Source organism: Pungitius pungitius, chromosome 5, assembly GCF_949316345.1.
Source record: "Pungitius pungitius chromosome 5, fPunPun2.1, whole genome shotgun sequence".
In the NCBI taxonomy this organism is placed as follows: domain Eukaryota; kingdom Metazoa; phylum Chordata; class Actinopteri; order Perciformes; family Gasterosteidae; genus Pungitius; species Pungitius pungitius.
The window spans coordinates 11,117,828-11,140,665 of NC_084904.1; the positions used below are offsets into that span (position 1 = coordinate 11,117,828).

Below are 22,838 nucleotides of genomic sequence, written 5' to 3' on the forward strand. Positions count from 1 at the left end.
ATAGTCAGTTTATCAATTTAGAGAAGGAAAAGTTACTTTTAATCTCCTTAGTGATGATAATGATTCTTTTGTCCTTCCTATTTTGCAGAATGGCTTTACTCCTTTGCACATTGCTTGTAAAAAGAACCACATGCGGGTGATGGACCTCCTGCTTAAACACTCTGCATCAATAGAGGCTGTGACTGAGGTGAGATAATTGGAATGAGGAGTTGAAGATAACAGCTAGCAATACTTTTTCTTGCTTATTCATATTTTAATCATCCAGGATAATCCTATTAATAGTTCGAACCGCTCTCAAAATTGCAGCATAAAAATGAAAAAATATAAAAAAGACCATTTGTTAATATTCTATTCCTCTTCTGAACAGTCTGGCCTGACCCCGTTGCATGTGGCATCATTTATGGGTCACCTGAACATTGTGAAGATCCTGCTGCAGAAAGGGGCTTCACCCAGTGCCTCCAATGTGGTGAGTTTCTTTCGAAAATCTGAAGAGCAGTGCAGATAACCGACTCGCCTCTGCATTGGTGAAGTTGTGGTTCTGATAGTGAAGAATCGGAGTCTGCGGTTTGTCCTTCTCTGCATGAGTAGAAAGTGGAGACCCCTCTTCATATGGCGTCTCGGGCAGGACACTATGAGGTGGCAGAGTTTTTACTGAAGAACGCAGCACCTGTGGACGCTAAGGCTAAGGTAGAGATTTCACATACAACAGCACAAACATATTCTGTTATCATGCGTTAATATTCCATACATGGTAAAATACTTAAGCAAAAGTTGGTTTAGCAGCTTATTCCTGGCAGAGCTTTCATATTATCATTTTCATCTTAACCACCACAGCCTCATTTTCCAGTTAATGTAACACGTTGAGATCAAAGTGGAGACGCTGAAAAATGTAAAAACAGGATGATTAAGACAAATTAGAGAAAGCATTTAAATGCCCAGGTTTCATGCAGTACTTCAATTTGATAATTTCCCACCTCTTGTTGGCCAGGATGACCAAACACCTCTTCATTGTGCTGCTCGGATGGGCCACAAGGAGGTAGTGAAGCTGCTGCTGGAGCACAAAGCAAACGCCAACTCCACCACGACAGCAGGCCACACCCCCCTACACATCGCTGCTCGGGAAGGTCACGCACAGACGGTACGCATCCTCCTGGACACGGAGGCTCAGCAGACCAAGATGACGAAGGTAACACCTGCCTGCTTACATTGTTTCGCTGCCTCAAAACTGCTCCGATATCTGTGCTCCCCAACCTAATATTGTGTCTACTTCCTCATTGGTGCCACCGTAGAAAGGGTTCACTCCGCTCCACGTAGCCTCCAAGTACGGCAAGGTGGACGTAGCAGAGCTTCTGTTGGAGAGAGGGGCCAATCCGAATGCTGCTGGGAAGGTAAGGGACACATAAAGGGGTTGGCTGTATCGTTGGATGAAAGAGTGAAAAGATGAATAAATAATTGTTTGATCTCCCAGAGTCTGAGGAACGTGTGATTGTGTTTTTTCAGAATGGTCTGACTCCACTGCATGTTGCTGTACATCACAACAACCTGGATGTTGTCAACTTGCTTGTCAGCAAGGGCGGGTCGCCACATAGTGCAGCTAGGGTAAATAAAAAATGAAAAAGGGCCTATACATAATTCATGCTGAATGGCCCAGAATCAGACACAAACACATTTTTCTAACCCCATCTCATTTCTGTGCTCCAGAATGGCTACACTGCCCTCCACATAGCATCAAAGCAGAACCAGGTGGAGGTGGCTAACAGCCTGCTGCAGTACGGAGCTTCAGCCAATGCTGAGTCACTGCAGGGAGTCACACCTCTCCACCTGGCCTCGCAGGAAGGAAGGCCCGACATGGTCTCCCTGCTCATCTCCAAACAGGCCAACGTCAACCTCGGAAACAAGGTAACAACCGCATGGATAATCAAAGACTGACTGACATGTGAAAGGATGTAAACTTGGTTCATATTTTGAAATAATGTGTAACATGTTTGGATTTGTTCCGTGTCTGACTTTTTTCTTTCATATCTGTTTGCCACCAGAGTGGATTAACTCCACTCCATCTGGTAGGACAGGAAGGACATGTTGGCATTGCCGATATCTTGGTGAAGCAAGGAGCTTCAGTCTACGCTGCCACGCGAGTAAGACCTTCTCAGTCCCACGCCAAAATGTTGCGTTTATTTACCAAAGCCATATCCATGTAGACGCTACTTGAGCCGATGAGATGTTATCATAGCTGAGGGTTATGTTGCATCGATACACGGTTGACCTTTGAGTGGCTCAGACCCCTTAGACCTTAAGGATTTAGTGTTCTACAACTTTATTTTGACTTGGAATTTTGTGTTCTTGTAGGGGTTTGATTGGTGTGAATAAATAACAGCAAAAAAGCACCCAAAATCATAGCTTAACATCTATGTCATCAGTCTTGAGGAGAATAGAGTTGTTCAGGCTTTTCATCTATGGCAGCAGTTATTGTGGCCAGCAGTAAAGGAAGTTCTTCAATACATAGTAGCAAGTAGCTTGGGAGTTTTATCAAAGAATGCAGTCTGATTTCATCCATGAAAAACATTATTATAAAGTATTTGTTGATTATTTTTTGTATTTATTTTGAATCTGCAGACTAACTAGTAAAATATTTCCCTTAGTACCTTAAAATCTTACAATACTCAAGTTGACTTATGTATTTTCCACTAGTGGTTCAGGGACTCTTATTCTTAAATTCATAATCATATCCAGGTAAATTATTGTTACCGTTCCTATTACTTGCACAGGACGTAATTGCATCCTCTCTCTTTAATTCCTAAATTGCAGACCAAATGCACCAATTAAACAAATAATGATTTGACTAACACTTAATGTATTATTTGTAAACCATTGAACACAATGAACATAATGTATAACCCTAACCCTAACCCTAAAATTAAAAGGTCATTAAGATGTTAAAGTTATGCGTCTGAATCTTTGCTTGAAACTTTATTCTTGTATCTCTTTCTGTCAGATGGGTTACACACCGCTCCATGTAGCATGTCACTATGGCAACATCAAGATGGTGAAGTTCCTTCTGCAGCAGCAAGCCGACGTCAACAGTAAAACAAGGGTGAGTGCCTCCCTCTGGTTTTAGAAAAAACTACAGTTCCCTCTCAGGCTCAAGCTGCGTAAAAACGTTGTGGGAACGCCTCTGCGTGACCACCTCTGCGTGACCGCGTCATGAAGCACGTGTGAAATCTAACCAATGGCGAGCTGGTACGTCATATATATATATTTATTTATTTATTTATATATATATATATATGATATATGTTTAAAGACATAGTTAGATTAGATGTAGGGCAACAATTCAGAATTGTCTTCATTATTCATTAATTAGCTGATAGTTGTAAGTAAGAATCCGTAACCAGTGCATTTCTGGCCTTTATTAACTTAAACGATGGATGGATTATAAGAATTCTAGTAACTATAATTTTTTCAGATGACAATTATCCATTGTCGTTGTGATGATTTAGATAAAAGACGTTTTATTTCTCTTCCAGCTTAGTTACACTCCTCTGCACCAGGCGGCCCAGCAGGGACACACAGACATTGTGACACTGTTGCTGAAGCATGGAGCACAGCCTAACGAGACCACAACAGTGAGCATTAACTGGTCTTCTTCAAAACGATTGATTGGATTTCATTTTCTTTTGAGATCTGTTTAAACTGCTCCTTTCTGTCTGTTAGAATGGTTCTTCAGCTCTTTCCATCGCTAAGAGGTTGGGCTACATCTCCGTGATTGATGTCCTCAAGCTCGTCACTGAAGAGACGGTTTCCATGGTGAGAAGTTTAGAAACACTACACTGGTTATAAGTGGGCGTGCTAATCATATGGAAAAAGAGGTTTATACTCACTGTTGTATCTTTAATGATCTAATCTTCTGTGCAGACGACCACTGAAAAACATCGCATGAGTTTCCCAGAAACAGTGGATGAAATACTGGACGTGTCTGAGGATGAAGGTAGAGAAGGGATTTATTGTTAATCACATAAAACAGTCGGAAACAATGTTTACTCGTCTATGTTGATGTCATTTAAACATTACTTCCTGTCTATGCGGCTGATTTTATGATGTTTACATAAATATTCATTTTTCCTAATTCCTTTTGCCCTTCTTCAGGAATTGCACAGCTAACATTAGGTATGAATGTCTCTTTCTTTCTTCTTGCGGCATTCATAGGTCGATGTTTTAAAGTGCGTGGCTCCCTTTCAAGCTCACTCTCTCAATCTTTACGTCTTTACCTCCCTCTCTCTCTCTCGTTCCCTCTGTAGTGGCGCTCACTGTGATGGTGGCTCTGGTTTCTCATCGGCATGCACACATAGCATCCATGTCTGTAACCTGAATGTGTCCGTTCAATAACATTCTCATTCTCTAACTGCCCAGGTTTGGTTTTTTTCCTCCTCTATGTTATGTGGCCAGTTACAGTCTACACATCACAGCCATGGGTATCGGATCCATTATCTTCAAAGAATGATTACAGATTGAATCTGTAATGGCATATTTAAAAATCTCTCCGGGCACATTAGCAGTTAGAAATTGTGCAGCGCTTTCATTGCTTTGAAATGTGTGTCCTCAGCTGTGTATGTATTTAAATCTGTTAGCCGGGAACCAATCATTGCAAAACTCTATTCTCAATACTTTTGTTCATATAACTATATCTATCTGAAAGGAGTCAATGTGATAAACCTTCAGCTGTACGGTAGCTTATGGAGGATTTTAATTCATTATTTTGGTTTAGCGGACTGTAACTTTAATCGTTGAGGGATTTTACCTGATGGGGCTTGCTTCTGGCCCCCCGAAAAAATATAGGTTTAAAATGAAATGCTTGACGTTTACAACCAGCATTATGTTTTTTTAGTCCCCTGATAATATTACTGACACATTGTCACCTAAGCTCTAGAAATAGAAACCAGCAGAGATGCGCATGTCAAGGTGAAATGATTTTGGCGGCTTATCTGGTGGTTTCATCACGTTGCCTGTGTGTTGTTGCAAACATGCACAGCAGTTTTTCCTCACACATACAAATAGTATAGGACACAAACTTAACCCGTAAGAAATTAAAAATGTCTCCCGGACAATCAAACCTATAGTAACGACACCTACCTCTTCCCTTGGGCCCACAACCTGTACAGAGCGGCAACTCACACAAGCTGTGGTTACAAATGAATACACACGGGAGACTCCGTTCTGGTTAATAATTTGAAAATGACTGCGTGTTTTAGGGGGTAAGTATCCCACCTCTGTTCACATAAAGGTGTACCGTACGTTTAAAGGAGAACAGCTTGTACTTTGATCATTGTATGTGTTGCAGTGGGCTAATTTCTAATTGTCTGTGTTTGCCTTCTAGAGCAGACCTCCTCATGCATTGCTCTCTGAGACAGTTGATGTCTAAGTCTTCCAGTTGCTTCCATAGCTGTTTATTAAAGAAGCGTCTTGGATTGAATGCTGATGCATGCTCTCCACAGAGAAAGTGCACTGTGCACATCTATAATTCTGTTGAAACTGACAGTGGAAGTTTTTGTAAACTATATTTGTCGGACGTCCTCTCTTATTTCAATGTAGTACTGTTTTAGTGGTCCTTAATGAAAAGGGTTGACCCGGTGACCTGCTGTATCGCTCCTGTCTTTCTACCTGATTGTGTTGCTGGTGTTAGGTCAAATGGCTGTATTTCTTTTTCTGCCAGTGATCAGGGGTATGAAGATAAATGTAAAGAGTATCGTCTCCATCGTCTCACCTCGCTAGACTTAATGCCCGAACCCTTCTAACCTCTGGTTGACAATCGTGTTCTCTTCTTTCTCTCTTTCCCTTGGGCTGTCTCACCAACCTGACTATCGTCTATTTTCTCTCTTTGCCATGTTGTTCTCTGAAGGAGAGGAGCTCTTGGGGACAGAAGGGGCCAGGTACATGAAGATGGATGACTTGAAAGACCATGATGACGATTTCCTCTCCCCAAAGAAATCTCTGGAGTACGAGAGAGGGCTGGGCACAGCGTAAGGGGGTCTGGGCAGGGCAACAGCAGAGAGCCAAGCTGCTAGTCACAGGCTAATAGGTCGATGGATAGAAGGGGATGCACCATAGACACCCACTAGACACCAGGGATGAGCACTTGGGAGGAGATGTAAAGAAATTCCTGGATCTGACTTGTGTTTTTTTTCTCTTTCCATGAACCAGGAATTACTCACCAGCCATTCCCAGGATCCCCAGAGTCTCTCCAGAGACCGTTATCCTGAAAGAGCACGCGATGGATCAGGTACTGTTACTTTACAGAGCATCATGAGTAAAATACTAAAGCATTTAAAGGGATTGTTTGGGTGTGTTGAAGTTGGATTCTAAGATTTTTCCATAGTCAGTGTATTTAGTAATTTGGACAGCGGCCAGCTCGCCCTCAGTTTGGAGAAAAGCAAAGCGAAGTGCTGCTGTGGACACAGATTCAAATATAGTGTGCACTTAAACGAACATTAAAGAAAATACTTTCTCTATCATAGGCTAAACCACAACACCCAGGCTTGAAGTATGGAATCATTGGCTAGAATGCAACTTTATAATGTCTTTCATTAGACCTTCCTCAAAATGTTTAAGCAGCATCCATCTGCTGAGTAAGTCTGGGAGATGCAGTTGAAAGCTTAAAAAAATAATATAGAACGTGAACTCTGAGTTAATGGTTGAGGTGCTTTTTCCAAGGTCATAAATGAACCTTAATGCTTAATGATATACATTTGATCACTTTCAAGGGTTGTGTATAACAGACATGGACCTGACAGCGCTTTGATTACAACTTTAAAATGATGCAGTTACTGTAGTTTCATACTTGCTGTTGTTACATGATAATGCAAATGAGAATCCCTCCTTCGAGGCCTTTGGAAGGTTAATGATGTGTGTTCATCATATCCACTGTAAAAATAGTGCATCTCATCTCCGTTTTAACAGTTGATGGTGTAAGTATAGTTGAAGCATTATGCTAAACGAAGTGGCCTTTGCAAATGTCATGAACATTTTGTCTTTTGATCTGCCGTTGCAGCACACTCCGCTTCCACTGCCCAAAGAATATGATGATGACTCATTGATCCCCAGCAGCCCGGCGACTGAGACGTCCGACAATGTCAGCCCAGTCGCCAGTCCTATACACACAGGGTCAGCAAAACATTTCATTCCACTGAATCAGGGTTTAATATCTGATTTGAGCACTAAAGACAACTCTTGGCCACGAACAGGTTCCTGGTCAGTTTCATGGTCGACGCTCGAGGCGGCTCAATGCGAGGCAGCAGGCATAACGGCCTGCGCGTCATCATACCTCCGCGGACCTGCGCGGCTCCCACCCGTATCACCTGCCGCCTGGTGAAGCCGCAGAAGCTGACCAGCCCCCCTCCGTTGGTGGAGGGGGAGGGGCTGGCCAGCAGGATCATCTCCCTGGGGCCGGCCGGGATGCAGTTCCTGGGGTGAGGAAGCGCCTGAAACTGGGAATAGCCGCGGCCTTCAGTGCGCCGTTTGTTCACGTTCAATTCCATGTGCGATGTGTGACAGACCGGTGATTGTGGAGATCCCCCACTTTGCTGCTCTGGGTCGTGGTGATCGGGAGCTCGTGGTGCTGAGGAGTGAGAATGGCTCAGTGTGGAAAGAGCATCGCAATCGCTACGGAGACGAGGTGCTGGAAACAATCCTCAACGGGATGGATGAGGGTAAGCGTTCATATGCTCGGTCTCTGGCTGACCCTCATGCATTCATTTGGAGCGCAGTTATCAATGCTGTGTAGCTTGGTGAGGCAGAAACCATTGGTTAACATCAGGCATTGACCTTGAAAAGTTAGTGTCCCGATAGCCAATTGGTCAGGACCTCCTTTTAAGAATCTATTACTCTCTTAACTCCTCAGAATTAGAAAGTCAAGAGGAGCTCGGGAAGAAGCGGATCCGTCGCATCATCTCCACAGACTTCCCTCTTTACTTTGCTGTTGTATCACGAGTCCAGCAAGAAAGCGACCTTATTGGGCCCGAAGGAGGTTTGCTGTCAAGTAAACTGGTGCCATTGGTCCAGGCATCATTCCCTGAGACGGCAGTCACCAAACGAGTCCGCCTGGGGCTGCAGGTGAGGTGGGACGATAAGGAGAAGGAAGGAGAAGAAAGACAGAATCGTTAATGCCTGTGTTGCCTGACAAGAAAGCATGTTCAATGTACGGATCTTGGAATGACCATTTCTTTTGTTTGTTTTAATTTGCTTTCATGCAATTTTAGAGGACCTTTTTGTTTGACATAGTGCATGCACTTTATACAACTGTGACCTACTCATTTAGAGCTAATGTGTTATTGTTTTTTTTAACCCTGATGTCTTTTTCACTAATGTATTTATATCACTGGCAAAGTCCTGTGTTCACCGTATGTAACTAATTAATTTCAGATATATTCTTTAGGTACAATAAATCAAACGATACTTGATAGGAACTCTTCTGCAATCTTATATTGCGAGGATGTTAGATTTGTCCAATTTGTCAGGGGTTTTAGTATCATCGACTTCTGGAAATATGCTTTTTAGATAAACTGGAGTTTTGTCCTGTTGAGCGCCTGATCTTCAAACCTCTTACAATTATCTTTACCTTGTTTGAGTCTATTCAGGCTTTTAACCCTCTAGCGGATACAGCTCCATTTTTCAAGTTCTGATGTTTTATCAACCATTCACACCAAAGACGAGATCACCTTTTTTGTTTATTTCACCGGACTCAAATATCTTACCACTTATGCATCGCATCAGCATCTAGTTTCATCGTCCATGGAGTGTCAAATCAAACAATTAATGAAACCTTGTACTGTTAACTGTAGGATTAAAATCAGAATATGGGGGAGTGGACATTTTTAGAACAGATTACAACCATCAGATCAGTTTGATTCATTTTAGCCATAGTGCTGCATTTTATTTTTACCAATCTCAGTTTGCAGATGTCTTTATATTGATTTCTAAACAAAAGGTACATTAAAACATCTTTTCCTCCTTCGTGGTCATTTACAGTAGATATGTTTGTTATAAGTATGCACCACTCTCTGTTTGGCTGACGTTGGATCTTTTTGCATGTGATTTAATTTTGACAAAACACCATCAGTTTTTAAACAGTATTCAAGTGTGTCAATTGTATAGTTGTTCAAGGCGGCAATTGCATTAATTTTGTTGACACTATTTTAATCTAATTGTAAATCCTTGATGAATATGTAGATTAAGCAATTTCTGAAATTGGATTATCAGATGGAAATATAATTCCAATGTCAGAACCGGTTTCAGTAAACTAAAATGAAAAGTAGATGGAACTTATTGATAGACCCTATGCTGCCTGTCCTACAAAAATGGATGAATTAATTAAATATAAGCTAAAGATGTATTGTGAACTAACATGTTTACCACTAGTACCGTAACGAAAGTAACAAATCTGTTTAACTTAAAGGTTCTTGTAGTAATAATATCATGAACGGCCTTGTGATGAACCCCAGTGCCTTTTTCTTTGACATTAATTTTGTTATAATGATTGTAAAAGCTTCATGTTAATGCAATGATTACATTTTACAATAAAAAAAATTAAGTCCGACAAATTTGTGCTGCAATGATCTTTTCAAATGTGTTATATAAACCCTGAGCTATTGTATTTACTGTGAACTTCTCTCTCCCTTTCTCTTCACTTTTAATTTCCCCCTGTGTTCGGTCGTCCTTTCTTTTACCCCTTTCTCCTCATCCAATGCCCCATCACCCAATCCTCCATTGTCTCTTTTCTACCTGCATCCCATAACCTTGATGAATGAAACTATTTTCAAACCACATCATCGAACCTGTGTCCGTGTTACGTACCCTCTCTCTCTCCATCATTTACGTTCGACCCCAGGCTCAGCCAGTTCCAGATGAGCTGGTTGCCAAGCTGCTGGGTAACCAGGCAAACTTTAGCCCTGTGGTAACCGTGGAGCCGCGGCGACGCAAGTTTCACCGGCCCATCGGCTTGTGCATACCCCTGCCCCCGTCCTGGAGGGACAGCCCCCGAGACTCCGGGGAGGGCGACACCACCAGTCTGCGTCTGCTCTGCTCCGTCATAGGTACTGCATGCCGCGACCGGGACTTGTGTGGGTGGTGAGTAAGTGCGAGTATGTTTTGTGTCGACTGGAGCGGTATCCTCCGTGGCGAAGAGGAGCGTTGGATGTAAAAAAAAGTATTCGCTCTGGTATTATACAAGCACTGTGAGACTGACCTTTGCTAAAGCCAGATTAACACGTTTGCCCTTTTCATCTTTCGGTATGATTTCCAGGCGGCACAGCCCCGGCTCAATGGGAAGACATTACAGGCACCACCAAGCTTGTGTACGCTAAAGACAGTGCCAGTTTCACCACCAATGTTTCAGCACGGTAAGCTCAGGTGGCAACATACATATTTCCGCCATTATGCCATATGGTTTCATGTCATTCTTTTCCATCTGACATGAATATCGCAAACAACTAAGCTGACATCCTGTATGTTCAGTTCTGTGATAACGCGCCACTGTTTCCCGTCAGATTCTGGCTCGCAGACTGTCCTCGTACAGCGGAGGCCGTCTCCTTCGCCAACCTGCTCTACAGAGAGCTGTCGGCCGTACCCTACATGGCCAAGTTCGTGGTGTTTGCAAAGATGAATGAGCAGCGAGAGGGCCGCCTGCGCTGCTACTGCATGACCGACGATAAGATGGATAAAACCTTGGAACAGCATGAGAACTTCACAGAGGTGGCTCGCAGCAGAGATATAGAGGTCAGTCTAGAGACGAGAGCGGTGCATTCCACCGACCGTGGTACATTGCGAGCATGCCGTACGCTAAGGCCTGTGAGTTGTCTTGAAGGTGATGGAGGGGATGCCGCTTCACCTGGAGTGCTCAGGGAATCTGCTTCCCGTGAGGAAAGCCACCCAGCAGCCTCGATGCTTCAGCTTTCAGGCCTTCAGAGATAATCGACTTCCTGTCTCTGTTAAGGTATCGCCATTCATCTTTCTGCGTCTCCAAGTTACACGTGTGAATAGGTTGTCACTGCTGTCCTTGTGTCTAAGGTGAGAGACAGCAGTAAAGAACACACGGGATTTCTGTCTTTCCTGCGCAAGTCCACCAAATATGAGGAGAACCAACATGTGCTCTGTAACCTCAACATCACCATGCCTCCATGTATCAAGGTGAAGCCTCTTGAAGCTACAAGGGACGTCCATTATATGTAATTACAGTGATTTTCCCTGATATGTCAGACTAAATAGTTGTCTGCTTTTGACTGACAGACCGCTGGAAGTGAAGACCGGAGGCGAACTCTGACCCCGCTGGCTTTAAGAGAAAGATACAGCGCCCTTAATGAACCTGCCATGGGTATGAGGCTCTCACCCCTCCACTTGTAAATGATTGTGTGCTTATTTACTTCTGATGATGTAATAGTCAGTGTGAGGGCAATTCTGTTTTTCATCGTGATTTTAAGTTACATTCCATATACAGCATAAGCGTTACAACAAATGCACAACCATTTGATGATGTTAAATATCAGTCTCATTTGCAGCGTCAATGAGTGCCATGGAGAGGACAGAGTTGAAGATGGCTGTGATAGCAGAGCAATTGGGGCTGAGCTGGGCTGGTGGGTGAACACGATTATATTGAATCTGCTTTATATTTGCTGTTAACCATCCATGTTTACCTTATGTCTGAAATGCCTGCCTAGCTCTCAGCTGGTTAAGGTCTAACACGGCATCCAGCCAATGAGACTAATTATTTCCTGTTTCCTGCCAAGAGCCGTGGTTGTTTGTTCTGTCTCTTTTGGACAGAGCAATTGTGAAGCAGAGTACCATTTCAAGACTGCGTGAACCATAACAGCCCCACACTGGTGAAATGATGTGAACATCTCCTTCACTTCTGGGAGCGTTGCGTTTCTCATTTTCTTCACAGAGTTGGCACGCGAGCTTCAGCTCAGCGTGGATGACATCAATAAGATACGTGTGGAGAATCCTAACTCGCTGCTGGAGCAGAGCTCTGCGCTGCTCAACCTCTGGGCCACCCGCGAGGGCAAGAGGGCCAAGAGTGAGTATGCGAGATCTGAGGTTGTTGGTAATTTCTGTCGTCCACTTATACCTTTTATCTATCTCTTTTTAACCTCATCAAAGTCACATTATTGTTGTAATTCTTTTGCCGTTTGTCCTGTGACCCCCCCTCCCCCTTTGCCCCCTCCTTCTCTTTTACCTTGCTTGTGTCTCTCTTTCACACGTCTTCCCTGCAGTGGAAAGCTTGTACGCAGCTCTGAAAAGTATTGACCGTATGGACATAGTCACCATGTTGGAGGGCCAGCCGCCCCAGCCCACCAGGCAGGGCTCCCGCGATTTCAGCAGGCGTCGGAACAATAGAGACAACGTCTCCCCTAGTATGACGAATGGTAAGTTCCCTCCCCAAATCCACATTGCAGCCCCTTCCCCACAAGCCTTTTGTCTTGACCCTGAGACATCTTTCCAATAAACAATCCTACCCCCCCCTAATATCTGCTGAGGGCAAAGGAAGTATGTCTCCCTCCAAAGTATCTCTGTTGTTCTCACATCTTATTGTTTCTTCCGCGTGATGCTGTTGTGTATGGAAGAGGACACACTTTTCACCACACTTTTGCAGGCAACATGCAGAGGGACTCAGGACACTCCTACTGTGCTACAACCTGTGTTGTGCTTTTGGTTATTTAAACATATTTCCATGTATTCCCTCAATGTGGTTGGAGGTGAAGTATACAAAAAAGTATGATTTAAATGAAGACTCATTCAGGTGTTCAAGCATCCTGGAATAGCCTTTGAGCAAAACACTCTCCACATATATTAGTAAAACATCAATTATTGTAATGTTTTTTTACTGGCATTGTGGTTATTTTTTGATATCTTGTCAAATAATCAGATCAGTCAGTATTTTCCCATAATTATGATTGTTTGGCCCTTTTAAAAGTTAGACGGTCAATATTATAGAGTGATATTTTGTCTATAAAACAATATATCGTCATACATGATTAGTCCCCGTTGATCATACAATAAGTGTTACCTAGCTTAACTGACCTTACTAATTGTCGGTCCTCAGTCTTTTACTCCTTTTCCTCATGGTTCCCGTCACACATGCATACCGTACATCTTATTGACTCCATTTTCACCTCTGGACTGGTGAGCTCCACATTTTACTGAAATGACGTCTCCTCTCTGCACCCAGTGCAGACGATGAGTCAGTCTCGCAGGTGACAGGTCCTACTCCGTGAAAACTGGAGCAATACCCAGAGATGTAACAATGCATCGAGATACGACCATGAGGGTCAAAGAGTGAAAAGGGAGATGTTCAGATCACAGCTGCAGTGAATCTGATAAACATGTATCTGTCTTGTCTATCTGTCTGGCTCCCTGCCTCCCAAAGGCCGTTCCCGCTTTGATGTCCTGGTGGCATTTTGAATATCTGAATATTGTGTCTTCTAAATGGTTTCCAAAGGTTTATAATTTAATATCCAGATTAAGTGTGTCCTGACGGCCATGTGATCAAGTTGTACAACCAGAACTGGTCTTTATGCATTAGATTTGTTATTTTTTTATCATGAATTTTAATTAGTTTTTTTTCACATATTTATTTATTTGACAATATTAAACCAATAATTGGAAATTTTAGACAGCAGTGTCTGTACGGTAAATCATTTCAGCTAGTTCCATGGCAAGTAGTAAAGAGTTAATTTTTGTACTACGAAGGGCCGGTATGTGGATGTTTTAACTTCAAAGAGAGTCAGGCCAGCTGTTTTCAGACTTTATGCAGAGTTGAGCTAAACGGATGGCAGCGCAAGCTTCATAATTATTGTACAAGTATGAGAGTTTCTTTTCATCAAAGTCTCTGCAACCAAAGCAAATGATCAATTATCCCCAAATGTCAGGATCACTCCACTAATAGTGATTATTATTGAAATAGTCTATTACACAGGAGAGCCATGGGCTTCACTGCAGTCTTTATTTCATCTCTCTCTGTCTCTAGCTTTCTTCCACTCTTTTTTTGTCGAAGGTTTGCTCAAGATCATTTCAAGGTTAGGAAAGATGTACTGTAGCTTATGATAGATGAAGCCTCATGTTTTAGACATTTGTAAGAGGAAATTGAAATTCTCTCTGCCTGTGGCTGCATGGGGAGAAGTTTGAATCTCTTTAGGGCTAATGATGGATGTCATTTTTGGGAGCCCTGTTTTCATTTCCTGTGAATCTGTCCCTCTCTCTGTGTTTCTCTGGACATGTCATCTGCAGCCTAGCCGTCCTACTCTTCTCCCTTCTCACTCCTCTCCGAACTCTGACCTCATGCCAACTTCATGTTGACCTCTGATCCACATCTTTTATCTTTTTTCTTCTTCTTTTTTTGCGACTAGTTGTGCATTTTCTCTTTTTTTGTGCTCTTGATAACCCCACCTTTTTTAAGTGTCCGCTCTGTGACCGATACCCCTCACACAGACTATGTAGTCAGCACCCACTGGGAGGGGGGAGGTGACCCTCGCTCTCTCTTGCTTTCTGTCTGTGACCATCATCCTATTTTATATTCCTCTACCTCTCTCGCTGCTCTTCTTTTCTCTTTTACCCATCCCCACTCCCCCTGCATTCCTGCCTGTCTGCATGTGCACGAGGCTGACGGTCATCGCTCATCCCCCCTTGTGTTTGCATGGAGACACTGGGATGAGGGGCAGGAGTGTAGCGCTGGTTAGTTAGAGATGATGTATCAAACACTGCACTGGCCCTTAACGCTGCTTGACAGATGAGTTCTTGCATGGCATGCGTACCGAGAATGGACCGACAGTCTGTCTCTTCGTCCTCTGTGATCCGTCCGAAAGGGGTAGAAAAAAGGCCTAAGACCTTTTTTGTGAACTGTGACTTGCGTCTGTTTTGTTAATGTATGAATGTTGTGGTTGTTTTGTATGTCACTGATTCTATGTAGATTTTGTCAATACGATAGCATATTTAATATAACCATACGTGTTCCAGTGTCTTTGTGAGTGTCGTACGGGGGTCAATTTGATGTTGTTCCTCCACTAGATGTAATCGTCCTCATTGTCTAAGGTTGTGTGAGTGTGTCTGTGTGAGTGTATAGTTATATAGTTATATATTGTGGGTATATTTAATTGTTTTTTGTTCTCCATATACATTTGACCGTGTATCAGTGTTTGAGAATATGGACAAAATTAGTATTTTTCCTTTCCATGTATTTTTATATGAGCTTTGCTGATTTGTTTTTCTGTATTCATGTCTTTTCCTGTCAGCGGGGTCAGGCAATAACTTATATATAACAATATTTCACACTTCCACACTCCTTTTTTTATTTTGCATCCTTCACAATCATTCCTTTTTCTTCTAACATGAAGAGAGAGGGCTGACAAACAGATTTAATTTATGACAAACTAAAAACATTAGCATTAGCATTAGCATAAGCAACATAGCATTGTGTAGTGTGTTTGGTGTCACATACAAAAAGTGAGACTGACTTCAGGTCTTGATATAGTGTCATAAACTCACACTTTCACCATATTTCAAATACACCTGATCCTGCAACTTAATTACTTGAAGAATGTGGTGCAAGTATTTACCTCAAATTGTTACGTAGACAATAGACATGTTCAATAAATCCCTCCTAGTTTAATGTTTTGCTATTTGTTATTAGATTGACATGCTATTATTACGGTTATAAATGTTTTTGCTTAAGCTTGTAGTACTTATAGAATTTAATTCAGCATTTTAACTTAAGCCAAAGGACGATCATACATTTGTAAATGCGGCCCCAAAATGTCACCTAAATCAACAAGGAATGAGGATTTGAAACTAATATGCAACATTTGGCTCATTATCTTCATTGTTAAGGTGGGACAATCAAATATTTCATCAACAACTGATGTCAAGATACCTTCTTAGACTCTTTTAAACTTTGAAAGCATGTTGCTAAAAAACAAATGTATATAAATATACATATATATATATATATAAATATATATATTTATGATTCTATAAAGACAACTGACAGCCGCTGAGAGAGAAAGGAGAAAGTAGGACAAGAGGTCTTTCTGGCCACTTGGTGTCACAAATATATCCTGCACTCTCAGCAGTACTCAACAGCAGCACTGCCAACCATGAATCAAGTTACATCCTGCAGATCTGCAACGCTTCCTCATCACTATACAGCACACACACGCACACACTCACAGAGTCTCTCTCTCTCTCATGCAGAAGGCGAACCACCTCCTATTCTTGCTCTCATATACATACTGTGTGCTCTGCATTACATATCGTATTTCATCCTCTGGGGAATGTACTTCTTGATAACACCCTTTAGAGTGTCGATCATAGTGCCACTCACACTTTGTTTTACCTACATTGCCATTCATTGAAGGTTTTACTTCAAACTATTCACCTGTTTTCCATGGTAGTTGTTCATTAACAGAATAATCCATTCCGTATGATCAAGATGAATAAAAGGCACATTCTATGTACAGTAAAAGGGCATTCTCTTTCTTTTTGTGCATATAAAGTAATTTTATCAATATCAATGCCAAGTCTGCCTTTACAAAAGAGTTACAGAGGTTTTTCAAACAGCTGAAGGAGTGACCTGAGTCCACAGCACGCTAAGGTTGTGCAGATTTACTCATTTATATAATTGGACTTAAGATATTCATTAAAGTCTACGTTTGAGACAGCAGCAAAAGGGAAAACCAAGAATACTGTATATGTGCTTGCATAAATATCAGCAGTACTATGTTTTTATATAGCTGTCTCATAGTTACTGCGTCATGATAAATATTCAAGTATGCATTGAGCTGGTGTGTGTGAGCGTGAGTGTGTGAGAGGAGCGCTTGAGATTGCCTGCGTGCATGCTATCCAGCCTGAAAACAATATTAACCTGCCTGTTTTTTGAGTGGGTTTGAATGCATGCGTATCTGAGTCAGAGTGTTTGCGAGTGATGGTATGAGGCGTGAGTGTGAGCAAGTGTGTTTGTGGCATGTGTACGTGTGGCCAAGTGTGTGTCCCTGCCGGACAGGTGTGTGTCCCGGCCCCAGGTTGGAGGGCAGAGGCAGTAATTCCTGTCCGTCTCCCTGCAGGTGGCAGCCGGCAGAGCAGCATCAGTTACTTCTGGGTCCAAACCAATGTGTCTGCTGCTGCCGCCGCTGCTGCTGCTCTCACAGTCAGCGCTGGCTGATCAAGCTTGACAAACCCTCTTAAAGCTGCCCTTGCTCTCTTGTCTCAAGCTCCTTGCCCCTTTTATTCTAGCTCCTATTGTCTTGGTCCTCCCCTCTCTCCTTCCCCATTTGTCCCTTCCGCCTCCTCTACTCTCCCCCCTAGACGCCCAGCTCCTGGGCAGGGGCACTTACCCCCTCCCAAGGTCCCGGTGCTGTGGGGGTGAGGTGGGGAGCGAGGCGAGGGGGCCCGGGAGTCAGTGTGCCTCTCTCTGTCTCGCTCCAGGTTATGGGCTCGCGCAGGAAGAGCTTCTCTCGCCGGCCTCCATGCAGTACAGCCTGCCCTCCCCGCTGGGCGCTGAGCCTTACTGGCAGGAAGTCTCCAGTCTGGACTGTGCTCCCATTGCCACCACAGAAGAAGACACCCTCATGGAGATGTCTGATGTTCAGGTGTGGCCCTCAGGCAACAGCCCGTCCCTGGTACCCGTGGAGGACTCCTCGCTTAAGTGCAGCAATGCTGACGATTCAGAAGGCCTCCTGGGGCTGCCGTATGGAAGTCTGGGTCGGCCGGCCAGTCAGGCCAGCGCAGCCAGCGGAGGGGGTGGGGTGCTGAGTGGTTCCATTGAGCTTCCCGAAGACGATTCAGAGATGGGCGTTGACTCACTCAGCACTGCGACGCCAGCCTCGCTCGGGGGCACCATCGCTGGGATGAATCTTAACAGGCTGAACAATTGTCAGGGGTCACATGCAAGTTCGGAGGTGTCAGCAGTCACCAGTACGGCTGGTGGAGATGGAGCTGGAGGAGGAGGAGGAGGAGAAGGAGGAGGAGGAGGAGGGACGGGCTCAGAGGAAGGGCTTTCTCTTGTTGCAGGACAGCAAAGGGTGTATGCTCGACTCAGTGAGTCACCCGGTCTGAGCTGTGTAGCAGACCGGAATGGAGACAGGTAAGTGGGACCCTTTCTTCTCGGGTGACGTCACGTGTTTTTGTTAGGTATTTGATACAAATGATGAGTTACCTTTCCTTGGCGTAAGCATGTGATGGACATTTACCTCAGCATTGATGTGTCCTCTCCTTACAGGTCAGGTAATGGTGGAAACGGAGGGGGCGGAGGCTCTTTCCTTTCCTACCTGCAGGAGCAGACAGGCCCGGGGTGGATCCCTGTCCCTGACCCTACACAGGCCTGGGTGGGCAGTCAGCTTAACCCCAGGCAGACCATGGACACCATGATATCATCCGTGTGTAACGCCGTGGATGGAGACCTGTCCCGAGTGTCCCAGGAGGCCCTGCTTCAGCCTGTGAGGGACACGGGGCACTCCGAGATGTTACGGGGTCACTTCAGAGGGACCCAGCCTTTTGAGAAGGGTTTGGGCTTCCCGCACAGGGTACCAGAGCCGACAGCTTGGGACGATGTGCGCCTGAAGGGCCAGGTGAGTGTATCACTCCGCCCTTGCAAAATAAGAGGGATCTTATCAGTTGTAGAGATAATATAAAGTGCCCAAATAATTTCTTTCCACAAAAAAATGTGCTTCATATGATTCACGATGTATCCTAGAAACATTCATCCAACATTTTCTCACACACACACACACACACACAATCACGCAACTGACTCTAGGGCCCAAGATGGGCATCAGCCATCCGGCCAGATATAGCAGGCATTCTCACAGTCCCGCTCATGTTACTTGCCCCCCCTCTCTCCTGCCCCCACCCAGATGATTTCTACGTGTTACCTTTCTGGCACAACACCACTACATTACACTGTAAAGGGCAATCTCAACCTTGAAACTATAAGGGAGCAGAAACAGAAAGTTGCTTTTAGGGCTAGCTGCGTTTTGTCTGTGGTTTACACTGGTGAGAAAGGAGCCCTGTAGTTTGGCTCAGTCACACTGTAGCTTTTAACATTTGGATGGAGTGTGATGCTGTGCTGCATAATTGTGTCTGCATAAAGACACTTTTGCTGTAGTCCTACTTGGCTGTGTGGATGTGGAGTCAGGGGAACAGGTTTCTTAGTGGTCTTACCACAGCACACAGAGCTCCACTGGAGAAGCCATAGGTATTTAAAGCCCAGAGATCACATGGTCAGAAAGAGAGCGAGAGGCGAGAATAGAAGCCTCCCAAGGTTGCTCTTGCTTGGAATTCATGTCATTGAGTGGGTACTACTGACGTGACGGTGGGAAAGAGAACAAACAAAGACACAGGAAAGTGCTCACTGCTTCAGCTAAAGGAAGACAGACATGAACTGAAAGACAAAGAAACAAACCGAACCAGTGACAGAAAGCAGCAGGCTGCAGCTGTTGCCTTTTTTCGGTCAGCCGCGAGAGAAAGAGGCGCCGCATTGGGAACAGGAGCCCCTGAAGGCAGAGGGAGTGTGTTATCCTGTGGCGCTGTGTTGACTTGCCGGGCCAATGTGGGCCCTGCTCACCGAACTCCTCTTCAGCTTTGTGCTGCTGGCTTTCCTGGTCATCAGCTGTCAGAATGTCCTCCACATAGCCAGCGGCTCCGTGCGCTCCGTGCTCACCTACATACATGTCCAGCTCGATCGCGAGCTTGGCGAGTTGGAGGGAGTGGCCGATGAAGAGGAGAACCTCACCACCAGAGTGGTCCGCCGCAGAGTCATCCTCAAGGTACAGAGAAAGGGGGCTGAGGACGGTCGAGCAGATATTTGCAGGCAGGGGAAGCAATGGAGAAAATACAGTTCGAGGCGGAAACAGTGTGATACCCAATAGGGTTGTGTTGATATGGGTAAATGATATTGACAGGGTTGTGGCAGTGAGGATTGACTCGTGGCAATGACAAAACATTATTTGAATCAATAAGAAATTGTAATTCATATTACACTAATTTGATGTAGTTAAAAAGCCTTGTGGACTTGTTTGTGTCTCTTTGAGCTTATGAAAAGCTCTGTAGACATGCTGCGAATTATTAGAGGCCATAACAGCATTGACCCTCACGGATTCACGTGGTTCAGCAAACAACACTCCAACAACCCCTTCACATTTGTGTTGTTTGTCTGCTTCGACTGCTAAGTAATGACACTGCAGTGACAGCTTTTTAACCTGTATTATCACAGTCGCTTATCTAACTTTTAGACGATAATATCTTTTTTTTCTGTCCACAGGGCGATGAAGTGGAAGATCTTCCTGGAGAGCATGTAAGCGAAGAACAGTTTACCGATGAACATGGTAACATCGTCACAAAAAAGGTCAGCCTCCACCAGATGTCTGTACACTGTATTTGTAAATTGAGGTCTGCAGATTGTTTTCAACAGAATTATTATAATTATTACATTAAAAACCATTAAGTTATTCACATCTGACATTGCTATGGATACACTGACACCGAAATACATATATTTTTATGTTAGTTCTTATATATTTCACCAACTGTCTTTTCACTGCCTTATTCCCACCATCTGCCTCCATCCATACTCTCTCCCACCCTCTTTTTTAAATGTGTGTACGTGATAGATTGTGCGTAAGGTTGTGCGCAGAGGGAAGGGTTCAGGTGAGGAGGGTGTGCAAGAGGGGAGCCTGGAGGGTTCTCTGCAGGATGCCAACGAGCTGGAGGTTGATGCTGAGCAGTTCATGAGCTACGCCATCCTGGGCCGGGAAAGCAGCAAGGTGGGCTTCTGATCTGCAGACAGCTGACCATCTGACCCGGGCCGGTTTAATTCAAACCCGTGTAGCAGCTAGTTTATGGTGAACAGGTCGCTATGTGCTGCAGTGAGCTCGGGAGTCTCCTCTAATCGGGGTTTTTCCCGGGGATTTCCCAGCGGTCCTTGAGTAGCTAAACCTGCAGGAGCTGCACTACCACAGGCTGAGAACACCGTTCATGTGGGTATGCCCTCATTATCTGAGAAGCAAGGGCTCTGATTTATTGTTTTGGTCCTAAATCACAAGCAAGCACTGAGTGCAAAGTTTGGTTGGTTAATTGGTTGATCCTTCTGTTTCATTAATCTCACCTGAAATATTATTCTTCGGCATGCAGGAGGAACATACAGTATGAGTGCACTTTGTTCTGGGGCTGTTATTGATCACAGTTCACTGGCCCATTCAGAGAATCATCATTTGAATCACTAAGCCGCAACTAAACTTATCATTGTTTTCTTCTTGCATAATATTGACTTAATTAAATGATTGTGGCTCCTTGTGAGTGGCTAAATATTTATGGGAGTTATCTCACTGGTTGACTCTTGCCTTTTCTGCCTTCATTAAAGTTGACAGTCCTTCAACTGTTACTGTGTTCTGTATCACTCAAACCTGCAACACTCTGAATCAGAGCTTGGTCAAATATAATTTACTATAGATTACCTTTTGTTTACCAGCAGGAAGCAGCAGAGGATTAACGTTCAAAACGTTGAGACACTTCAGAATATTAGGAAGTCACTGTGTAAAGTCTCTGTGGTCAAATCCCGTCCTCAATATCAAGAAATCTAAAATAATAATCTAATCTGAATCCCAAATACTGTCAATGCTTCTGATGTGTTCTCATGTTCAACTGTCTTTCCAACTGCCACCCATCTTTTCTGTCTTTGCTTGACTGTTTATGCATAATTTCTTTCCCCCCCCCCCCTCTTCCCCGTCTTCCCCCCCTCCGTCACTTATTTGTTCCTCACATTTCATCTCATATCTGTTGTTTTTCCTGTTTGTTTGTTGTTTCTTTCATTGTCGCTATATTTCCCTCATCTGTTTATCCATTGTTTTTTCCCTTCCTCATATTTCTCTTCATTCCTCGTCTCCTTTATTTTACCCTCCCATACTAATGTTCCCTCAACCTCCTCAATCTGTTATCCCACCTCTCTTCAATCCTCACGCCTCCTCTTCTGCCAACCCCTCCCCCCCCCGATGTAGCCCGATACTGTGGATGTGAAGAAGGGTGCTCAGATAGTGAAATGTGCCAGTCTGCGGAGAGTTAAGCAGTGAGGCAGACAGAGTGCTGCGTCCCTGCAGGTACGGGACTGACCCATAGCGCCTCGTCTGACCCGTGGGCTAGACCATTTAATCCAGTCTCTCTGGGTTAAATGCATCGGAATGAACCTTTAATGTAACACCAATGACATCTAATGTGATACTGACACAGAATCAATTAAACTTTGAGTTTAAAAAACGTCATTTATTAAAATTAATAAAATAAAATCTCAAAATATTCAGCGACCACAGTTTTTTAGGGTCTGTCTAATATACCATATATATGGATTACAATATGTGGAGTTTCAGTGAGTGTTAAATGCAAAATAAGGTCACTTTATTTCTTCTTGCATGCTATGACTAGCTGGAAAAAGGGTTGGCACAGTGTGCACTCAAAACAACTGGCTAAAAGAAATCTTACAAAGTGTGTGTGTGTGTGTGTGTGTGTGTGTGTGTGTGTGTGTGTGTGTGTGTGTGTGTGTGTGTGTGTGTGTGTGTGTGTGTGTGTGTGTGTGTGTGTGCGTGCGTGTCCTTGACATTTCTGAGATTACTCATATATCAAGCAACTCACACCTAAATTTCAAACCACTTTTGCCAACCATTTTTTGTCTTGAATGCTTCTGCAAAACTAATGTGCTGTTTTACTGTTGTAATGTTGCAAAGACCACTTGAGATGAAGTACTGTCTGAGCCCAAATTTTAGGGGAAGGTTGCCAAATTTGCATTGACTTACTCCTGCTTGCATGTGACCTGCTCTATG

The 22,838-nt window shown here is 43.8% G+C and overlaps 1 protein-coding gene across 16 annotated transcripts in view; it reads left to right on the top strand.

The window, feature by feature from the left end:
• LOC119224963 (ankyrin-1-like) overlaps positions 1–22,838 on the top strand; it is an 80,075-nt gene that overhangs the window by 53,549 nt on the left and 3,688 nt on the right. For 6 of the 16 annotated variants that reach the window (XM_037482470.2, XM_037482477.2, XM_037482476.2 and 3 more), the window contains 33 exons: positions 89–187; positions 368–466; positions 589–687; positions 989–1,186; positions 1,290–1,388; positions 1,501–1,599; positions 1,702–1,899; positions 2,037–2,135; positions 2,993–3,091; positions 3,525–3,623; positions 3,712–3,804; positions 3,913–3,985; positions 4,144–4,164; positions 5,894–6,014; positions 6,196–6,274; positions 7,043–7,155; positions 7,236–7,460; positions 7,546–7,700; positions 7,892–8,103; positions 9,878–10,082; positions 10,292–10,388; positions 10,536–10,764; positions 10,853–10,981; positions 11,056–11,175; positions 11,275–11,359; positions 11,544–11,618; positions 11,927–12,058; positions 12,255–12,407; positions 17,458–18,115; positions 18,251–18,599; positions 20,291–20,374; positions 20,640–20,792; positions 22,023–22,121. In XM_037482470.2, coding sequence (XP_037338367.2) covers positions 89–187; positions 368–466; positions 589–687; positions 989–1,186; positions 1,290–1,388; positions 1,501–1,599; positions 1,702–1,899; positions 2,037–2,135; positions 2,993–3,091; positions 3,525–3,623; positions 3,712–3,804; positions 3,913–3,985; positions 4,144–4,164; positions 5,894–6,014; positions 6,196–6,274; positions 7,043–7,155; positions 7,236–7,460; positions 7,546–7,700; positions 7,892–8,103; positions 9,878–10,082; positions 10,292–10,388; positions 10,536–10,764; positions 10,853–10,981; positions 11,056–11,175; positions 11,275–11,359; positions 11,544–11,618; positions 11,927–12,058; positions 12,255–12,407; positions 17,458–18,115; positions 18,251–18,599; positions 20,291–20,374; positions 20,640–20,792; positions 22,023–22,094 — 4,821 coding nt within the window. In that variant the 3' untranslated portion in view covers positions 22,095–22,121. Of the gene's footprint in view, positions 1–88; positions 188–367; positions 467–588; positions 688–988; positions 1,187–1,289; positions 1,389–1,500; positions 1,600–1,701; positions 1,900–2,036; positions 2,136–2,992; positions 3,092–3,524; positions 3,624–3,711; positions 3,805–3,912; positions 3,986–4,143; positions 4,165–5,893; positions 6,015–6,195; positions 6,275–7,042; positions 7,156–7,235; positions 7,461–7,545; positions 7,701–7,891; positions 8,104–9,877; positions 10,083–10,291; positions 10,389–10,535; positions 10,765–10,852; positions 10,982–11,055; positions 11,176–11,274; positions 11,360–11,543; positions 11,619–11,926; positions 12,059–12,254; positions 12,408–14,268; positions 17,431–17,457; positions 18,116–18,250; positions 18,600–19,092; positions 19,797–20,290; positions 20,375–20,639; positions 20,793–22,022; positions 22,122–22,838 lie in introns of those variants that run through there. The other 10 variants (XM_037482471.2, XM_037482479.2, XM_037482472.2 and 7 more) reach the window with 9 other exon arrangements.